The sequence below is a fragment of the Triturus cristatus genome, chromosome 8 (genome assembly GCF_964204655.1).
Source record: "Triturus cristatus chromosome 8, aTriCri1.1, whole genome shotgun sequence".
Taxonomy (NCBI): domain Eukaryota; kingdom Metazoa; phylum Chordata; class Amphibia; order Caudata; family Salamandridae; genus Triturus; species Triturus cristatus.
Window position 1 is genome coordinate 1571857424 of NC_140591.1, and position 21475 is coordinate 1571878898.

General features: G+C 50.5%; 1 protein-coding gene across 1 annotated transcript in view; it reads left to right on the top strand.

Moving 5' to 3' along the window:
* The first annotated feature begins 751 nt into the window (after positions 1 to 751).
* LOC146806212 (olfactory receptor 52D1-like) overlaps positions 752 to 21475 on the top strand; it is a 38892-nt gene continuing 18168 nt past the window's right edge. Inside the window, exon 1 of the mRNA XM_085623898.1 lies at positions 752 to 1029. Within this exon, the coding sequence (XP_085480024.1) occupies positions 752 to 1029 (278 nt within the window). The remainder of the gene's footprint in view (positions 1030 to 21475) is intronic.

The following is a 21475-nucleotide window of genomic DNA, read 5'->3' on the forward strand; positions in this document are numbered from 1 at the left end:
GGAGGCCGGCAGGTCGATAGAAACCCACCGTCCCAGGGAAGCGCAGAGGTGTGATAGAAACTGCTCCTCCCTCTCTCATCCCAAGGTGAGCGCGATGTCCTCCAGCCGGAGTGGCGCCTCTAGGCCAGGGTCGCGCTGGGGCCGGGCGGCCATGGGGCCGGGCGGCCATCTTGGTGCATGAAGTGGGCCCGCGGGCCCGGTGTGGCCGAAGGGAGGAAGGCTACGGACGGGGAAGTCCGGGTTGGGTGCGTGTGAGTTCTTGTGGGAAGGATCGGCTGGGCCGGGGGTTTAGGGGCTGGTGTGAGGTGCAGGGGTCAGGCCTAGCTATGTTACGAGGGCCGGGTCTAACAGAAACTAATCCCCCCCCCCAGCAAAACTGGCTGAAATATGAGTACTGGTCACGGAACACAACGAAACAGCTGATCAGGACCTATTGCACCGCTCTCGTCGTAGCACTGCTCGATACAACGGGGAGGGAGGACCTCCTGGTTGCTCTTTGCCGCAAAAACTAGGAGATGAGAATGGGGTTGCGCGCTACTCGACTCCAGAGATTTGCGATGCAGTCTTACAATTTTACACTCAGCTTTACGTCGCTAGGTGCTCCCCGCCACCTGAAGAGATTGACTCATATCTTGACGACGTTGCGCTTGGGTGGCTCTCTAATTCGCATTGTGAATACCTAATGCAGCCATGTTATGTGGAGGATGTTAAACTTGCTATAATGTCCCTACTGACCTGTAAGGCCGCAGGGATGGACGGGCTGCCCAGTGAATTTTATAAGGCTTATGTGTCGGATCTTGCCCCCAGGCTTCTTGACGTTTATGCGGAGGCTTATGAGAAGGGAAGGCTACCGCCTTCTCTTAAGGAGGCTTTACTTGTGACTCTATTGAAACCTGAGAAGCCTCCGAATATGTGCGAGTCTTATCTACTTCTCTCGATCATCAATATCGACGCGAAGATCCTGGCAAAAATGATCGCCACCAGATTACAACCCCTGGTCCCTCTTCTGGTCCTTCCGGACCAGTCTGGGTTTGTAACTGATCGCTCTACGACTCACAACTTGTGCACTGTTTACTCCACCTTGCACTATCTCGACTCAGACATCCAAGCAGTTGCAGTACTGCTTTTGACTCTCTCCTATGGACCTAAATGTTCACGGTCTTGACTAGAATGGGCTTTCCCCCGTTCTTTCTGCAATGGCTTAGAGTGCTCTATGACAACCCGGTTGCTTGGGTGCTTGTTATTGACTGGGTGTCATCGGCGTTTCCTATTGAAAGAGGCATACGGCAGGGGTGACCCCTGTCACCAATGCTCTTCTCAATCACATTGGAGCCCCTGGCCTGTAAACTCCGTCAAAAGCATGCAGCAGCAGCCTTGCTTTTTTGACAGAGACCACTCGTAGTCTCCCTGTATGCCAATGATATGTACCTTTATGTCCGAGAGCCCACCACATTTCTACCTGAATTGCTCTGGGAAAATGTACAATTTGAGAGGCTTTCTGGTCTCGGGATCAACAGGGCAAAGTCGGTGGTGTTTCAGCTGACCTCTCATACGAAAGAGGTGGAGCTGGATTTTCCACTAACCTGGGGGTGTGGCTGCACAGGGACCCGGATAAGGTGATATCTGAGAACTATGACTGTGCTGTCACGCGTATCACTGAACGGGCTGAGCGGTGGGTGCACCTGCCCCTCTCACTTGCAGATAGGATAGCTGTTGTAAAAATGGCCTTCCTCCCCAAACTGCTCTATCTTTTTGTCAATATTCCTATAAAACTGAATGTGGTGCTGTTTAAAATGCTTCAATCGTCACTGCTGACATTTGTATGGGACAGAAAGAAGCCCAGATGCAGGTGGGTTCTTGTGGTTCAGTCCTTTGACCGGGGCGGGTATGAGGCCTCCGACCTCAGACTATACTATCTGTGCGCGCAGGTGCAATTTGCGCATTATTGGCATTTCCCCCAGCGGTTTCAACCTCACGTAGCTATTGAATCGGATACCGTTCTTCCAATGCCACTGCAGGCGGCGACCCTGTCTGGCGGCTCAGGTGGCCCACAGATTGAAATAAAACCCATACAATGCATGGCATGGGCTTGGCTACTGCTTGCGAAAAGGTCTCAGCTTTCCTATATGCTCCATTGTTACCTATGGCCTTGCACCTCAAAATCTCTGTGGCAGAACCCACTACTCTACGGGCATTGCAGGTGATGCTGGGGGAGGGGCAAAAGGGCTTAATTACTAAACTTTACAATGCTTCCTTGCGAGAGCGAAAACAGAGAGACAATCCCTCCTGTCTCAGCGTTGGGGACCACCCTCGCACCGGATGTTTGGAAGGCATATTGCAAACTTACTGGTCATCTCACAGTGAATAATTCACTTCAAATTGTTACACCAATCTATTATACCCCTTTACAACTCAGTAGGTATGGCTTGCACGAGTCCGCTAACTGCGTGAGGTATGGGATGGCTGATGCAGACTTCCTGCATGCGGCATGTGTGCGGGTGTGTTTGCCTTCTGGACCGATGTAGTGAGGATGCTTACTGATATTCTGTTAGAACCCGTGCACTGCACTCCCGAGATTTGCCTTCTAGGGTATGTTAAACGACTTATGCCCTGTAACAGACGCATAGTTGCAGTTTCCACTTTGTTTGCAAAGAGGGCTGTAGCGCAATATTGGGGCGCTAAGACCATTCCAACGGTAAAGAAGTGGCTTCGGGACTTGCTTTACTGTAGGGATCAGTTGTTGATTCATGAATAGGAGTTACCAGAGACTTCCCGTCCCAAGTATTTCTGGGCCCCGTTCACTGCATACCTGCTGTCCCGTCCAGATTTGATGTAATCTATGGAAATATATGTATTTTTCATATAGCTGTAACAGTGGCTTTCTTATGAGAACTCACCCACTGTCCTTGGCTTTGCTGCTTCATGCGTGTAGCCTGAGGTCACACAAGTCCTCGTTATCTGTTTGAACTTGAGGCTTTAAAGCAAGAACTCAATTACTGCTTTCGTTTTTTGTTGCTCTGTACATGTATGTCTAATGATGCACAGGTTTTTCCCCAATGTACCATAACTTGAAATTTGTTCTACCTGTGTGGGGGGAGGGTTTGTTCTCTACTGGCACTCCACATTAGACTTGCATTTATTACCTGTCACTATGTCTGTTGAAACCAATAAACATATTAAAAAAAAAAAAATCTCCAATGGGCCGAGGCAGAGGGCTGCAGCCAAAGACAGTTCCAGGAGGCCTGCTACCCCTTTGGCGATGGAACGTTAAACACGATTAGCTGCTAGTGAGAAGAACTAAGTGAGAGAAACTGCAAAGTCAATCTGGCCGGTAATTGGATTCTGGAGTGCCATATAAGCCCCTAGTATATGATATACTATGTACCTATGGCATAGGTACCTCAGAGACCTACCAGGGGCTGAAACATGTATTATTCCACCCCTGGAAAGCACTCCAAAAGGACACCACAGGTCTGCTACTGCAGCCTGGGTAAGGTGCTGCATGCACCCCTTACTGTGGTATAGGCTATCTATATCACTACCATTGCACACACATATAAAACCTATAAGTCACTCCTATGGCAGGCCTTAACAATCCTGAAGGCAGAGTGCTTGGTTTTTATGTGAGATGGTGCCCCTGCATGAGCAGAGCCCCTCTGCAGCGTTCGGAGTACCTCCCCTGATGCTGTTTGTGGTGCAGCCTGACCATATACTCTTAAGTGCATTATACCCTCGCGGTAAATGCTAACTTTGGACTGGCTGCACGGAAACATGTTGTGTTTGCTGTCAAATGCTTTGGAATACTACCCCCCCCACCAGTTCTGGCGGCAGGGTTAGCATTCCACCCTTCTATAGGGAGAGACATGTTCCCCCTGTCTACCCGGTAAAGACTTTCTGTAGCCCTGGCATCACAAAATGGATGTCACTGCCACAGACACAGGTCTGGCCTCCTGCTGCTGACCGAAACTCCAGCAGGGGAGGCCTGGACAATAGGTTTCCTGTCCCAGGGAGGTGTAACCACTTCCCCAGACAGGCAGATGTGTATTGGGGCTGGGCGGGAGCACTCTCTGGTGCTTTGAAGTCCTGCACTGGGGGCACACTTGGTGTCCCTGTGCATAGTCCTGTTCAAACTGGTTGCAGGGGCTACCTGCTCCATGTCTGGTGCAACTTGACAAAGGAAATGGGTGTAACCACCCCTCTTTCCAAGCCCTCCCATAAGTGGGTCCCTAGAGTATGTCCAACCCCCAAACTTAGTATAAGTATTGGAACCCAGTCCTTGAGACTTTAGATTACCATGGACGAAACTCTGCAACATATATCCTCGACCTTCAACTTTCTATTTTCGCTAGAAGATTGAAGAAATCTCCCTTGGGGTCAAGGAGTGACTCCCCTGCTTAGCAGGCACCAAAGAAGCAACTCTGAAGCTCCCGCCGGACGCCGATGTCTTTGCATCACCAGAGGTGGATTTCTAGATTTCCCCAAGGCTACCCTGAATCCACAGCAAAGCTGAGGCCCGTGACTATCGTGGGTGACGTGGAACCGTGACCCCTGGACACCGTAATCTTTTGCCAATCCATCATCTTCCTGGTCTTCCTCGAAGTTGTGGTTTGGGCTCCGAGTAGCCCCAGCCTTGAGCACCTCCTGCACTGAAGATCTCTGGGCTCCAACTCACGAGTGACCCGTGGGCCAGTTTCAAGTGCGACCGCTTGAGGCTCCTTTGCGATCACTACCCCGTTGGCTAGTGGGTCCCCACGAAGGTAACTCCTCTTCTGATTGGGCTTTCCTTGTTTCTTCAGATGTGGCCCGACTTACCCTCGCTGGGTGAGTCCTCCAGACCTTGCTGGTCTGCACCGACGTCCTTTTTCTATTTCCACTTGACTTGCTGTTGCCAAGGCTTGTTGGGTCCGTCCTGGTCGCTGACAAAGCAGCAGGCGACAGACTTCGGGGGACAGCTCGAATCCAGCTCCTGGTTGTTGTTGACACCTCCTGGACCTCGTGGCTGAAGAATCAAGACACCCATCAACTCAACCTGAAGCACCCGGCATCTGTGGGCATTGGACTATCGTGCCCCTGGTCACTGGTATTGACCCAGACTCTGTCCTCTCTGCTTTCAGGTTCCTTCCATCCTAGATCCAGGCTTGGATCTCTCCAGACACTTCTCCTCTTCACGGCAGCAGCACTTCTTTGCCAGCTTCCATTGAAAACAGCGACGCGACCTGACACCAAAAGACACCTATGCACCCGGCTTCCCTGGGTGAGATAACTCGAGTACTCCGGTGCTACGGTGGGTGTTGGCCCTAGACACCTCTAAGTCCAAAAGGGTTCACTCGCAGTCATCCTTTAAGTGTCCTTAAACTCTTAATTTCCAACCGCGACTTTCCCCATAGAAGTTAACGGCGATTCGCGGGTGTGTTCTCACACTGCACGCGTCCCCCGTGGGTCCCCGGTGTCACTACCTTGGGTGGTTCCTTGTGGTCCAAGTGCTTCTACAGGCTCTAGGCCTTGTGTCTAGTTCAGTCATGGTTCTTATACCACTTTATTGGTATATGGTTTGGTGCGCCCCTAGGGCCCAAACGTGTATTTGTTCTTTTACTGTTGAATACTGACTTGTAACTTAAGTACTTCGAACTCCAGCCTCATAAAGAGACTAGAGGGATGTGTTTTATCTTAAATACATATATTTTAAATATATTCCTGGTGTGGTTGTCCTTTCATTTGGTCATTCAAGAGATTATAGACTGGTGAAACAAGCTGCTTTACATTCCTTCAAGAATTAGCCTGAAGGCTGCTCTCCATAGCTACCACTAGGATAGCTTTCAATAAAGGTTGCCTTTAACCTATCACCATAAGGGGTTGTTTGGACTTATACAAGGTGCCCACTATAACTAGTGGACAGCATATATAAAGCCAACTTTTCACATGCCCGCTATGTACAAGGGTGGCGTACATAGGACCCATCGCCAAAATTAAGACCAGGTAAATCCTGGTCTTAAGTTGGCAAAATAAGGAGAAATGCATTATTTCTCCTCGTTTTTGCATTTTTCCATGTTTGCTGCCCTGTGCCTTGTGCAGCACACATGTAAAAAGCAAAATGAAAGTAACAGAATGGCATTTTAGGATTGTTTATGTGTAGAAAGGACCACCTTCCTACACATAAACAATCATGCCCTGCATGCGGACACCCTTGCATTATGATGCAAGGGTGCCTGCATTAGTGCTAAGTTGCTAAACTTAGTGCCACTGCAGGGGCAAAGGCAAGGCTGCACCACATTCTTGTAAATATGGTGCAGCCTTGCGTTTCAGAAGTGGCTGAGTGTGGCGTTAAGCCAAGGAGGCTATGCCACATTCCACCACTTCCTTGTACATATTCCCCTTAGATTGTCCACCAAGCGAGAGACCTGCAAGAAGCACAGCTGGAAGTTGCTGGTCCGGACAAAAGTTATGGCATGAAGCCTTCAACCTCCAGAGAGGGCAGTGCTGTTTTTTCACATCCAACACAATCACCAGCAACACCAACAACCGAAGAATCTGACCCAACCTCTGCAATAACTTGGTTTCAGGTGGATGGCTTAAGTCAAGTACACAGACACAGGCAACAGAGATCAAGCAAGAGGCTGCACCAATGACCATTCAGAGGATGGTCAAGGCTATCTGAGTAGAAAGATAGGTCTACCTTTATCAAAACCCTTTGTTGTATTGCTATCAAATGATGCATCAATGGCCAGAGATCAGCAGTTATTTGTGTGTGTTCAGTGCAGTTGGCGCAGTTGTCACTGTCAGAAGGACCAGTCTCTTACCTAAAACATGGAGATAATGACCATGATTAAAATGAGCAATTCATACCAAAAGATTACTTTTTGCCTGGAACAGCACAGGAGGAGGATGAATGCAATTGGTTAGACTTAAGTGTCTTAGTTGATGCACTTCTGGATGAACCCCCTGAGTATGAGGACAAACTCTACTGCCCTGACTAAGTAGCCCACAAAAGAACTTATATGTATCTTTGAACTACTTTGAACAAAATATATATTGAACATTTCTGTATTTGGTGTCTTGCTTACGCTGATCAATTTGACATGTATTGAGTGGACCAGTGTGCACACAAAAAGCCTCCATTCACTAAAGGACATGAAGTCAGGGCCTCCCATCCCTATCCTTCTTTTTTTGATTCCTTAGCTGAGCTGCCAGTAAAGATCATTATAAAAGACTGCTCTTGAGTGTATCACTTTCATGGGAAAATAGATACAATAAGAAGATATGCAACACACTTGGAACAAGTGGCTGTATGACGTTACCACTCATTCCTTCACCACACACATTTTTATATCTCAGATTTTACAATGCATACCACTCCCACACATTAACATCCACTCACATTAGTAAACACCTTCATCATGCATTCCACTACCACACAATCTTTTACCATACTTACTGCTACTGAATAACCGTGTAACAGTCTGACACTGCGACCTACTGTTAATAAGTTATACATTAATAGTTAATACATTTTTAATTACATTTGTTGTTTACAGGTTTGGTACTACTTGAAAATTTCATATTTTTGAGGGGAGACCCCCCCAAAACCACTTTTTTAATTTCCCTTAAAAATATATAAAGTGTGTCGCAATGAAAAACACTGGCACCTACTGTTCAAATGTGTGGTAAAGTCTTTAGTTGTAAAGCCTTCTGTGCCAACATAAACAAAAAGAACTGACAGTGGAACCTTCCGATTAACAGCACTAAACTATTTTTACACTCCTTAAATAATGTCCCTTCTATACTAAGTAGGATCGGTGTGCACACTGGGTAGCACCCACCGTCACAATACTTGTTCCAACAGGAACTTAACAATTCAAGACAAAAGCACAGGTGCACTACTCAAAAGAAACTTTATAAAGAAGGGCAACTTTAACGTCCATATCCAGTAAAGAGAGTTCTTGAATTTTTCCATTTTCTTTCTCTTTTATTGTTTCATTTTCATTTCACGTAGATAAAATACAGCATTCAACACACAGAACAGCCGACGCGTTTCGTCCTAATGCAGGACTTCTTCAGGGCACTAGAATTAGGTGGAGTCAAACCTTCTCCATAACATTTTTTGAATTCCCTAAGGAGAGCTGTTCCCCGTCCAGTAGAATATTGTGTCAAGGAGTAACGCTGTCTATATAGAGGCAACGACCAATTAATAGCTAGAAAAGCATGTTCCACTTTAATGATGTACAGCTCCACCAGTATGTATAATATACAGGCTCAGATTAACTCCTATGCGAGGTTGTCTTTCAAATTATCACACCAAGGGTCAGTGGGTAGGCGAGTGACACCCCTGATAAGGGATAGAACTGGTGTAGTAAATAAGACCACTACACCTATAATGCATCTGGACCGAGCAGGCGTCCCATTGCAAACAACTTAGGTGCCGATTCCGATTCGTTAAAAATAATTTGCGTACGACCCGTATCCGTATTTGTTTACGTACGAGTCGTAGAAGCACCGTACAAACGGCCAAGTACGGTTTGTCCGTGAAAGATAACTACGAATAGCATCGGGAAAAGTCTACGAGAGTGCGTCGGAAAGTGTTCACATCCGAATACCGTCGGGAAAAGTGTACGAGAATGAGCCGGACATTTTCACGTGCAAATCGCAAAACACAAGTCCGAGCGCGCAAGTACGATCCCGACCGTCCGTCCGAATACACAATCGCACGTAAAAAGGCCCGTACGGAGCCAATGCAGTAGCACACATGTACACGGGTAAACTCATGCCCGTGTACGAGCCATACAGCCCCGCCACCCCCAAATATGTAAGCACCGTACACCACCCTGTCCGCACTGTACCCCATCCCCGCAACTGTACATGCTGTACCCCCACATGTACGCGCCGTACCCCCCCATGTACGTGCCTTGCCCCCCCGTCTGCACTGTACCCCAGCCCCGCAGCTGTACGCGCCGCACCCCCCCATGTACGCGCCGTAACCCCCCCTGTAGGCGCATCACCCCCGCATGTACGCGCCGTACTTTCGCATGTACGCGCCATACCCCTGGGCCGCACGTGTACGCACCGTACCCCTACCGCATGTACGCGCCTTACCCCCCATGTACGCACCGTACCTCCGCATGTACGCGCCGTACCCCAGGGCCGCACCTGTACGCACCGTACCCCCACCGCATGTACGCGCCCTCCCCCATGTACGCGCCCCCCTCCCCCATGTACGCGCCGTCCCCCCATGTACGTGCCGTAACTCCGCATGTACGCGCCATACCCCAGGGCTGCACATGTACGCACCGAACCCCCACCGCATGTACGCGCCGCACTCCAACACCATAACCCAGCACCCTCACCCAGCATCGCGTATGTACAGATCGTACCTACGCGAAAATGACTCTTACAGAACCAGGACACTGTAAAACAGCACAAGGAGGGTCAATTCAACTCGCACAACACCACAAAACACGTCTACATGACAAAATACATCTCAATGCCTGACCTGGCACATCCAAACAGGCAAACAGAGGCCCTAAATCACAACCACCACTTATAACACACCCACCAAAATTCAAACACAGCCACACCCAAAAATGGACCAATAAAAAGGGCCCACACACACAACCCATGAGCCTTTGCAACAGACCCACTGCTGCCAGACCCCACTGAGAAACAACTCCACATAGAAACTACTCCACATCACTCATACCTCCACTACACCTTCACTCACACACCTTCACACAACCTCCTCCACAAACATCCCCCTCTTCACATTCACACACACACCGTCACATTCACACCCTCAACCATCCACACCCACACCCACACCTCACACCATGCCCACAGACAAGAATCCAAAGTTCACAACGGCAGAGCTGGACCTCCTTGTCAACAAAGTCATCAGAGGCGAGCCACAGCTGTTTGGAACATTGGTCAGACAGACCAGCATAGCTGAAAAATCTGCCATGTGGCAGAGGATCGTCGACAAGGTGAATGCTGTTGCGCCCATCCGAAGGACCAGGCATGACGGCCAAGCCAGGTGGTACGATCTGCGCAGGTCGGTCAAGAGGAAAATGAATGAAGAATATGCCCAGACTAACATCACTGGAGGTGGGCCGCCCCGCAGACCCGTACACTACCCTTACGTAACATGGGGGCAATGGGGTCCACACCACATATACACCAAATGCACGCAACTTCCCGCAAGCACTCACCGCAAACAACCACACTCAAAAACCACGCTCATGCCACTAACGTCACCATGCACCCTTCTCAAATCAAGGCAAGGCCATGTCCAAGCCTACAACAACCACAAACAGAAGACTGGATGTCCGGGAGGCTGGGAGTGTGGGCCCCACACAACACATTGTGAAAATGAGACGCAGACACCAATGCCCTCAGCCCATATGGCATAGGTACATAACCATGCACAATGCACAGGGACTGGTAAAGTACTGACAAGGTAGATGACACTTGGCCCTGCTGTATGCAGCACAAGGCCCTCCTGTGACCACTGTACACTCAAACACCAACTCCACAAGCACAGGTATCTAGCACAGGAACTCACACTCACTGTCATGCCAGCATGCACCATGAGGGGACAGACACATCACATGGGAGACCCAATGACAACTCACACTACACACAACAGCAGGCCCGGTCACAAACCCCCCCCTAACACAAGCACACACACCCGGGGCAGGCAACAGATCTACACACTCCCACAATGGACATGTGACACAACAAGACCGATCCAGAGCCAAATAAGCATCAGAGCAAACAATCTACAGGTCAAACACTCGGGAGAACATCCCAATCTGTCCCCCGTAACATACCCATCCCCAAGTGGACATTGAGAGGAATGCTAGGCACATACAACTACCTGGAGGAACTGAGTCAACTTGAATATGTATGAAACATAGATGTCGCATGAAACACCATGAACATTGTCTCTCTCTCACACACAGGGCAACGTCGTCGATCTCCCCCCAACACTGGGGGGGAAGAATCACAGTCCCAGGCACCGCATGAAGATGATCCCACCGGCAGCGACGACTCTCACCACTCCGTGGATGACCCCGACCAACCTGGACCCTCTGGTGCCCAAGCCCCTGCAGCACCTGCGTCAGGTACATCTGTGCCAACCACCACCCCCATTCCTGCCACATCCCAGGACACACCCAGGAGCCCTGCTCACACTGAACAACAGAGCCAGTCTGACCAGTAGGGGACAAGGTTCTCCGGGCACCCAGGAGGAGGCAGGCAACCCTGCAAATGCCATCCCTCAGGGGTCCCTTAGACCCGATGTGCCCACAAGGGCAGGCCAGGCTCAAGTGGGCAGGGGTGGTGGGAGTGGAGGCAGGCGGAGGCGCGAACCCGACCAGCCAGCTCAGGACACCGGTATGTCACACATACGCGACATCCTGGACTCATACCGGCGTGACACCAGAGGCATCAACCAGGTCGTGTCAAGACTCTCCGAGATGCAGGGGACCCTCGATGACATTAAGAACCTGCAGGTCGAGCATCATGCCAGTCATCAACAACACCAAGACGGATGGAGGCAAGACTGGCTGAGCTCCTGGCGGTGCACAGGGACGTGAGCCAATCACTCTGTCAGATCGCCCAAAGCCTGGCAAACCCTCCCTGTGCCACCAGGCATAGACCAGCACCAGACACAGGGAGGGAGGAGGAGGAGGATTCATCTGACGGAGCATCCCCAGCATCGTCAAGGCCTGCATCTGATGGTCCCCGGAGGAAGGTGAGTCGTCCACGGAAAAGACCGTGAGAGTCAGCGGACCATCCCCATCTCCCAGGTCACCTGGCCTGGCACCTGGCCCTCTGGCGCAACAGCAGCACCTCATCCAATGACATTCTCTGCCACATGGACTTGCTGGTCACAGTCTGACCAATGATGACCAACACTGTGGTCTGGACTCTGATGACTTCCAATGCCAAGGATACCATCTCCCTCTGTGAACTTTGGACTCTATTCCCCCGGTACAGCACCTAATTGCATCTACCAAACCACTTACCCCACCGTAAATAAATATTTCACTTTGGACATGAGACGTTCCTGTCATTTTGCATCATTCAACGACATATGTGTGTGAAAATGTTAAACTATGGCTGAGTGTTGAACCAACTCCAGCCATCCATACCCTGGGATCAGAGTCTGGTACAGGACACACATGGGTCACAAGGTATCATTCAAAGTAGGCATGGAGCACAACACTCACCTGTGATGGCCTCTGGCTACTGAGGGGGGGCTTGCTAAACTGTGCGGAGAGACCTATTTGGGAGATCATCATCAAGGCGTAGAGGTCATGGCTCGTGTGGAGGTTCCCGGGGAGGGAGTCCCAGGTATGTGTGGCCAGGTGGGAGAACAATGTCCTGTATGCTGGAGTACGGTGGATGTGAAGAACGGTGGCCAGGGCAAGGTTGGATGCACGGAGATGGGCCAACGGGATCTAGGATGACAGACGTACAAGGTTGGTTGGGGTCGGGGTTGTGGACTGCCTCCTGAGTGTGGGTGGGGAGTGTGGAGGTCACCCTGAGAGCAGACAGTGATCCATTGCAGCTATCCATGGTGGACGGTGAGGTGGCTGGGTCGCAGGGTGTTGAATCTGAGGTGTGAAGATGCCCCCTTGAAGTGGACCAGTTTCCTGGGAGTTTGGATGCACTTGCTCCGTAGAGGGCAGGGCAGTATTTGACACGGATATTGTCATGGACCTGGGGGATGGTCTGTCTTTTCTTGGAGTGGATCTATCTGTGGATCATGTGCATAATGCAGAGGGCGTTGCAGCATGAGGGACAGATGCTGTGGACTAGCATGGCATATGTGAGCGAGCCAAACATGATGCACACCATCTTGTGTGTGTGGCCACTGGGTGCTTGTGCAGGGCTCTTGCGGGTGAGACACAGGCACTTGAGCCAGCTGGAAGGGGACAATCCTCAGATGTTCATCTCAGTCCTGTACAATTCCAGCCTCAGGTGGCTCGTGTGCAGCCATTCATCAATAGATCTCATGCATACTTGAATGATGGAACTGCCAATGTCTGTGTCTTTGTTGAGGGTGAAGAGCACCTGGCTGTCAATGGCATATGAGCTTATGATGAGGTGCTGTGCGCATGTGATGGTGGAGAGGGGGGTCCTGGACCCTCTGTAGATTGACATGCTGAGAGATGATACCTGTGCCATGTCCCAGACGATGACACCATACTACATGCTGAAGCCTTGAGTCCCACTCCCATGCCCTTGCTGGGCTACAGAGCCGGTGGGGAGTATTAGGGACGTGACCTGGTTGGTGTGACAGGGCCTGGAAGGCGGGGCAGCGCAGTGTAGGCAGTTGGAGTTGCACACTCAGCATGCAAAGGTGTCATGTGTGTGCCCAGGGTATGTCTGACAGCAGGCGTTAGATGTGCGGATGGACATAGCTCGGAGTGTGGCTGATACATCAGACTGTAGTGTGATGTGGGTAATGCAAGGACAGGATGGTGGTGCAATGTGCACCTTGCATGTGCTGATGGTCCAGCCTTTGGCACTGCGTGTCGGCAACAGTGGCATAGACAAGCTGAGGACAGCAAAATGAATGGGTGGAGGGAGGAAGTGAGGAGCATACTGGAGGCGTGTGTGTTGCCAAATCTGGATACTCTGTTGGCCCTTGCTGCAGGGGCCGCAGCAGCAGGCGGCATCTCCTTGCAAAATGACAGAATTTGCACACATAGACTAGGATGTCAGAAGGACAACTGCAACAGGCGCGTGTGTAAAGTAAGGAGTGTCCAGTGTCACATGGCACACCCAGAGACAATGCATGCACAATCACCAAAGAAGCATGACACCGGATCAGGAAACTGAAGGCCGACCTGCACACAGGAGACACACCCTCAGCAGCTGTTGGTGGCCCATTGCGTGGACCAACATGCCAAACAACATACACGACCATGTATTTCATGCCCAATAGGGAGCCTAACCCATGAGCAACTGCATGCATGTTGCTAAACTACACATGGACTCCTATGCATAATCTTCCACAACTATGCCAGATATGCCGCATGCAAAGTGGCAAGAGACCTGCATTGACAGAGATGAGGCACCTTGGAGTGTGACGAACACCTTTATTACTCAGCCTCACACTAAGGGAAATGCATCAATTGGAACAGACTCACAGGTCATTTTGCTGACCATGTGTGACCTACACTGGACACCCCCTTCAACACACAGATGTGTAAATCCTACTGAGCTGGCACACAAGTGAAGGGGTTGAGCCTAACACCCCTTGCTGCACACGGAGAGTCTACAATTCCCCATTGAGCCTCATATGGGGATGTCCCACACTATGTCCACCATTGGCATCCCGTATGTTCCTTGGAGACGTTATACACACATTGACGCCTTAATCAGAATCCACACACCATTACAGATGACTGTCAGGAAGGGTGACCATCAATTCATGGGAGCCATGCAACACGTCATGTGGCCCATGGTGAGTCGACATGTATGCATGGTAACACAACATGCACAGGAGCAGACCCCACATATCACAAACACGTACCACCCACAAAATGCCTTGCTGCACCCCAAATGACTTTTCACCATGTCTGTGCATGTAACTCTGATCCAGCACACGTTGCAATACTCATGAGGAATAGCAGGAGGGCAATGATGACATGAGCAGACGACAGCCGCAAGAACCTGGGGAGGACAGACACACAACAATTCAGCGAAGAGCTAGTAATCCGCAGACATGTACATGTACTCTACAGGATTGATGTTGTCACCATGCCCTTAACAAATTTAGTGGAATGACATCATCACTTGAATGACACATCAGAACACACCTCCAAGTCACTTAGCACACAGTCAGCTCGACACACACATTGCAAGCGTGCACACTCAGACACAGGGACTCACCATCATGAGAATAAGTTGCGGATAAGCTGACTCCGGATGTCCTCATCCTCATCCTCATCCTCACTTGCCCCGTGCCCGAGCCCTTCATCCTCCACGGGTGGATGATCCTGCTCATGCGGATCAAGGATGAGTGGCACGGCCTTCTCCACTGCCATGTTGTGCAGCATGCAGCACACAATGAAGATTTTGCAGACCTACACTGGGGCATATGGGAGGGCACCACCGGTCTTGTGGAGGCACCGGAATCTGCTCTTCAGGAGTCCAAACGTCCTCTCAATCACGCGCCTCGTCTGCCCATGGGTGTCGTTGTACCGGTGTTCTGCAGCTGTTCTGGGGTTGCGGAGAGGCGTCATCAGCCATGGCATGTTGGGATAACCAGAGTCCCCTACATGGAAACATCATGTGAAGAAGTGGGTCAGGAGATGCCATAAGATACAAAGATAGCGCTGAACACAGGACTAACAGAGTATACCCACCAACAAGACATGATCGTTCCGCATGAAGCTGCAGCATCATTTCTGGCACCCTGCTACGCTTAATGATGTATGCATCGTGTGCAGACCCTGGAAAACGTGCACAGACATGGGAAATCAGCATGTTAGCAAGACACACCACAAGGGCATTAATGGAGTGGTAATATTTTCTGTTTCTATAGGCTACCTCCTGTGCCTGTGGTGGTACCAAAGCCACATGTGTCCCATCAATGGCCCCAATTACATGAGGCATCCCTCCCAGGGCATAGAACTCACCCTTGACACCTGTCAACTGCTCACAAGTGGGAAAATGGATGAATTCATCCAGGTGCAACAACATGGCTTCTATAACATCATGCAGGACACGGCTGAACATAGTCTGGGACATGCCACCGACATCAGCTATGGTCAATTGAAACGTGCCGGTGGCAAACAAATGTAGGGCTGCCATCACCTTCACCTTGGGGGTCGGAGCTGTAGGATAACTGTGTTGTGGTTGGAGGTGTGGTGCAACCGGCGGGGCAAGTCCTCTATCAACTCTTGCGAGAAGCGGTATCTCCGTATGCAGTCATGTTCATGCATGGCATCCAGGTCTGGCATTCGTCTGGGGAGAGGCGGTGCCCTGCAGAGATTTGGAAGGAATAACGAAGAGTGAGTACATTACCACACCAATGTCACTGAGGTGAGCACATGTTAAACAGCTAATACACATCTGCTCAATACAGAGTCTGTGCTGTGCAATACATCCAGGACACGTGGGCCAGCCAAGTGATACTCCTAAGAAGAGCCAGCCACAATAGTTGCATGGCAATGTTGATGTGACATGCCATGAAATAGCTGTTGGCCAGTGTAAGTGACAAGCCAGACACATTACACGAGTGACAGACATCCACATATCTGCATTTGAAGGATGTCATCTCATACAGACAGCTGTTGGGAGTCTAGACGCACAGGTCACATGTTATCTGGAAATGGAAAGATGACACACATTTCCATTAAGGGGTCCAGGTCAAAAAGTGATGTCACAGACAATGAGACAACGCAGATATTGCCTCATGTCAGGAAGTCATCTTCGAACCATCATGACACATGTAACGTGTGAGTCCACATGTGGCATGGTGTGCGTATATGTGTGTCATGCACATATGCACACAGACACATGTCTGATGCTGCAACAGCATATGGAGTTGATGGAACGCCAACGGAAAGCTCATGGCAACACATGAAACACACATGACAGAGTCACATCGTGGCACACTGGGAGTCACATGTGAGGTGTAATTATCCGTGTACCTGCCATCAGGGGACAGTTGCGGGTGTAGCTGACTGTGCCATACCAGTGATGCAGTGCTTGACACGTGTGTCGCACATGCACATATGTGCAAAGTGTGAAGGGGAAGTGTGCCACGTAGTGCCCCATCACACATGACATGTGTAAACAGCTCATTACACATCTATTGTGCCACAACATGAGGAGACATGTGCCACATCACTGCCTGACACACCTAAGCCCTGCACATGAAGGATTGCACTGACAATGACTTGATGTACAGCCTTGTGCGAGTCTGACACCTCCATTCCTTTCGTGTGCGCCTCCGATCACCAGTGTAAGCTATGAAATGCAGTACACACGCTCTGAGGGCGTGTGTAGGGCCCGTACTCACTAGGCCCTACGGTACCCCCAACTATAGTGATAGGCACGTACTCACGCGTGTACGGGCCGTACACGCGTGAGTACGTGCCGATCACTAGGCCCTACGGTAACACAACTATAGTGATCGGCACATACTCACGCGTGAACGGCCCGTACACGCGTGAGTACGTGCCGATCTCTAGGCGCTACGGTAACACAACTATAGTGATTGGCACGTACTCACGCGTGTACGGCCCGTACACGCGTGAGTACGTGCCGTATCACTAGGCCCTACGGTACCCCCAACTAGAGTTATAGGCACGTACTCACGCGTGTACGGCCCGTACACGCTTGAGTACGTGCCGTATCACTAGGCCCTACGGTACCCCCAACTATAGTGATAGGCACGTACTCACGCGTGTATGGGCCGTACACGCGTGAGTACGTGCCGTATCACTAGGCCCTACGGTACCCCCAACTATAGTGATAGGCACGTACTCACGCGTGTACGGCCCCTACACGCGTGAGTACGTGCCTATCACTATAGTTGGGGGTGCCATAGGGCCTAGTGATAGGCACGTACTCACGCGTGTATGGGCCGTACACGCGTGAGTACGGCCCGTATCACTGTAGTGATGGTGCCCTAGTGCGAGTCTGACACCTCCATTCCTTTCGTGTGCGCCTCCGATCACCAGTGTAAGCTGTGAAACGCAGTACACACGCTCTGAGGGCATGTGTAGGGCCCGTACTCACGCGTGTACGGCCCGTACACGCGTGAGTACGTGCCGTATCACTAGGCCCTACGGTACCCCCAACTATAGTGATCGGCACAAACTCACGCTTGTATGGCCCGTACACGCGTGAGTACGTGCCGATCACTAGGCCCTACGGTAACACAACTATAGTGATTGGCACGTACTCACGCATGTACGGCCCGTACACGTGTGAGTACGTGCCGTATCACTAGGCCCTACGGTACCCCCAACTATAGTGATAGGCACGTACTCACGCGTGTACGGCCCGTACACGCTTGAGTACGTGCCGTATCACTAGGCCCTACGGTACCCCCAACTATAGTGATAGGCACGTACTCACGCGTGTACGGCCCGTACACGCGTGAGTACGTGCCTATCACTATAGTTGGGGGTACCATAGGGCCTAGTGATAGGCACGTACTCACGCGTGTATGGGCCGTACACGCGTGAGTACGGCCCGTATCACTGTAGTGATGGTGCCCTAGGGGTACGTGTGAAAAACGCCGTACCTGTGTGGGGATTTAAGAATTACAATGGGGACACATGAGGAACAAGTATTAGGGCCTAAATGCATGCTGGTTGTCATGGATACCGAGTTTCAAGTTCAAAATTTTACATCATGTGATCTGGAAAAATCAGTTGGCCACATTTAACATTGTTGCAAAGTGGTTGTTGACTTGACATGATGCTGCAAAATCGAAAGATGCAAAGGCTGTCACTGGTGTATGTTTAAAGGGATTGGAGGAAACGTAGAATGCAAATGAGACCAATCACTCTGTACTCCTGTAAATGAAATAGGCCAGCAAGGCAGATATAAGGCAGGCAGAACCCATGAGAGGGCACTTGCCTGCACAACATGTCAGTCGATACCACTGCTCTGGCACCATGTCAAGGACTGTGGAGAGGGCCCAGCCTTTCACCCAGGAGGAGAACGAGGCCCTGCTGAATGTGATCCTCCCACAGTACCCCATGCTGTATGGTTGACCAGGGGAGCAGGTGAGTGCTGACTCCAGTACCTTTGCCTGTGCACCTTTATTGTGTCTGTCACTTCTGGCATTGTGGCCAGGTGTGACAGACATGCAATGTTGGGTGGAGTGGGTCCCGGGGGGGGGGGATGGCTTATGTCTCTCATGCAGGGCTTGATGTAGTTCATGTGTGCACTCCTCACTTGCATTGTGCTTACTGTGACATTCACTGCATAGTGCATGGCACATTCCGTCAAGTCAAATCCTCTTGGGCATTCTTGTTCTATTGTCCTGGGGTGATTCAGTGGTCACCCCGGTGTGACAGGTGACTGCACCCACAGATGTGTGTGAGAGTTGAGTGGAGCTGTGGTGAGAGTGGTGAAAGTGTCCAAATGATGTGTACGCCCCCTGGACATTGATGTGTGTGAATGATTCTTGTCATGTGGATGAGTGTCTATGTGGAGTGTTGCACCACAGCTGCATGGAGGAGGTAACTGCTCAATCCATCTGATGTGTGAAGTAAGCCGTGCTGTGTGTCTGACTTGCTGAGCTAGCCCCACACCTGTGACCCCCCCTGGCAAGTGGCACATGTGCAGAGTGAGGTTTGCATCCGCTGTTGCCAATGGCAGGCGATTGATGTGTGCCTGTGTGTGTCTGTGTACTCTGCTGAGGTTTCATCAGTGGCCTGGGGCATGTGATTGCTTTGCATTGCTGTCCATCAGCCTTGTGTTGCTTGGGATGCACAGTGTGTGCCATGATCAGGGATTGGTTCGCACCCCTCATGCCACCTGTGTACTTACAATGCATTGTAGTGCATTGGTACGTCCCCAGTGGAAAAATTCCCTATGACGAAGGTGCTATTACTTGCCAGCATACTATGCCCTGTTCTACAAATCTAAGATGTTCAACTGTGTGTCTCTGTGACATGGTGCAGGTGTAGTGATGTTGTCCCACTTTGTCATCCACACAGGTATCCCTCTACCACAAGGGGAAGATCTGGAAGGACGCCGTCAAGGCCGTGCAATCGGCGGAGGGTCGCAGTCGGCGCCTGTCACAAGTGAGGAAGAGATGGCAGGACATCCGGTGCTGGACCTGGAGGATCGCCTGGGTCATGCTGAAGGAGGAGGCTCCTCGCAAGCATGGCGGGCGCCTGACCCACCAGATGTGGCGTGTCCTGGCAGTGGTCTTCCCTGGATAGGCGGATATAGGAGTTACAGCAGCAGGAAGGGGGTAGGTACATGTGTGTTTGTTGTGTGTCGCCAGCTTTTGTTGCTGCTCAGTCGCCTGGAGACACTGCCAGGGTATATATGTGCAGTGCATATCCTGTTCCCCCACAGTCAACCTGTGCTGTTCTTCCTCCCTTCCCCTCCTTGACATGTGTTACCTGGTCTGTGTGTTATCACTATTGCACATGGTCATCTAGGCTGCCAGTTTATCAAGGTGCACACTGCTTTCAGCATCATGTGTGGGGGTGGTCTGCCTGTGCCCTGTCCTGTACAGTCATTAGGGGGTGCATATTTGTTACCACTGATGCTGAGTCCCAACATAGGAGTGTGAGGTTTCAAATGAACAGACTTGCTGCATGCATTACCAATGTTGTGGCCTCAGACATGATGTGCATGAGTGGGATATATGCATAGTGCCGGAAAGGTTTCTCCTGTAACAGTCAGCTCATTCCAGGACCATAGAGCAGTGTGCACACTACAGTCCCCTGTCACAGCCTGCCCTCCTACTCATGTGTGTCATCCAACACTGTGCACATTCACTGTGGGTTCATAATGGCTCTGCCTCTGTGGCATTGTTCCCTGACCTAGGTAGTAGTTTTCACATGTGTGATACATTTGCCCACTGGACAGGGATACAGCAGTTTACTTGTGCATACTCACACTGGGCAGTGCCTGTGTGGCTATTCACAACAATCTGTTGATGTTTGTTTGTGACCAATATGTTTTGCCAGCCCTACAAGGTGATGTCGTGTTAACGAAGCTAGTTTTCAAGCACAGTTATTGTAACCCTGAATAAGAGCTTTCACTTCTTGATTGGTATCAGTCACATTGACTCAGGTATGGGTGGGTGTACGCAGGAGGGGCGTACATGTTCAACCCTGATGTTTCATTGCCAGTTCTGACTTGTGTGTGATGATTCACAGTACAGAAAGTCATCATGCAGTGCCCCCGTGATGTTGGCCAGTGCTTGCTGTTGGTGCTTCGTTGCCTGTGTCAGTTCTTGGCAATCATGTATCCTGCTTGGACATTTTTGGCACCTGTGTGTGGTTAAGATGCTACACAGTAGTGACTTTGTGTGCTGACATCTGTGGGTACATTCTGGCTTGCCATGAGGGGGAACCCACAGTACAGCTAGGCTTTTTTGCTAAACAATTGCAGGCCCATTAGCTTATGCATTGTCCTGGGTGTGGACATGTGTGCCACTCCAGATGACAGTCAGTAGGTCATATGTGTAGCCAACTGTGTGATCAGGTGACGGATAGCCATGTGACAAATGACATTATTCAAGTTTTTACTCTGGGAAAATGTCCATTGGCACTCACTACACCTGCCAACATGTCTCAATGTTTCATATGCTTGACCTTGTTGTTTGGTTGTGAAGGACAATGATGTGCCTGCATGACAGATGTCTCCCAAGGAAGTGCACAAGACACCACCTTTACACATTCCAGGGACACGCTGGCACATTTTAAAGTAAGGCACAGTTTGGACAACACTTGTTTGGAGTTCATACATATACATGTTCCCA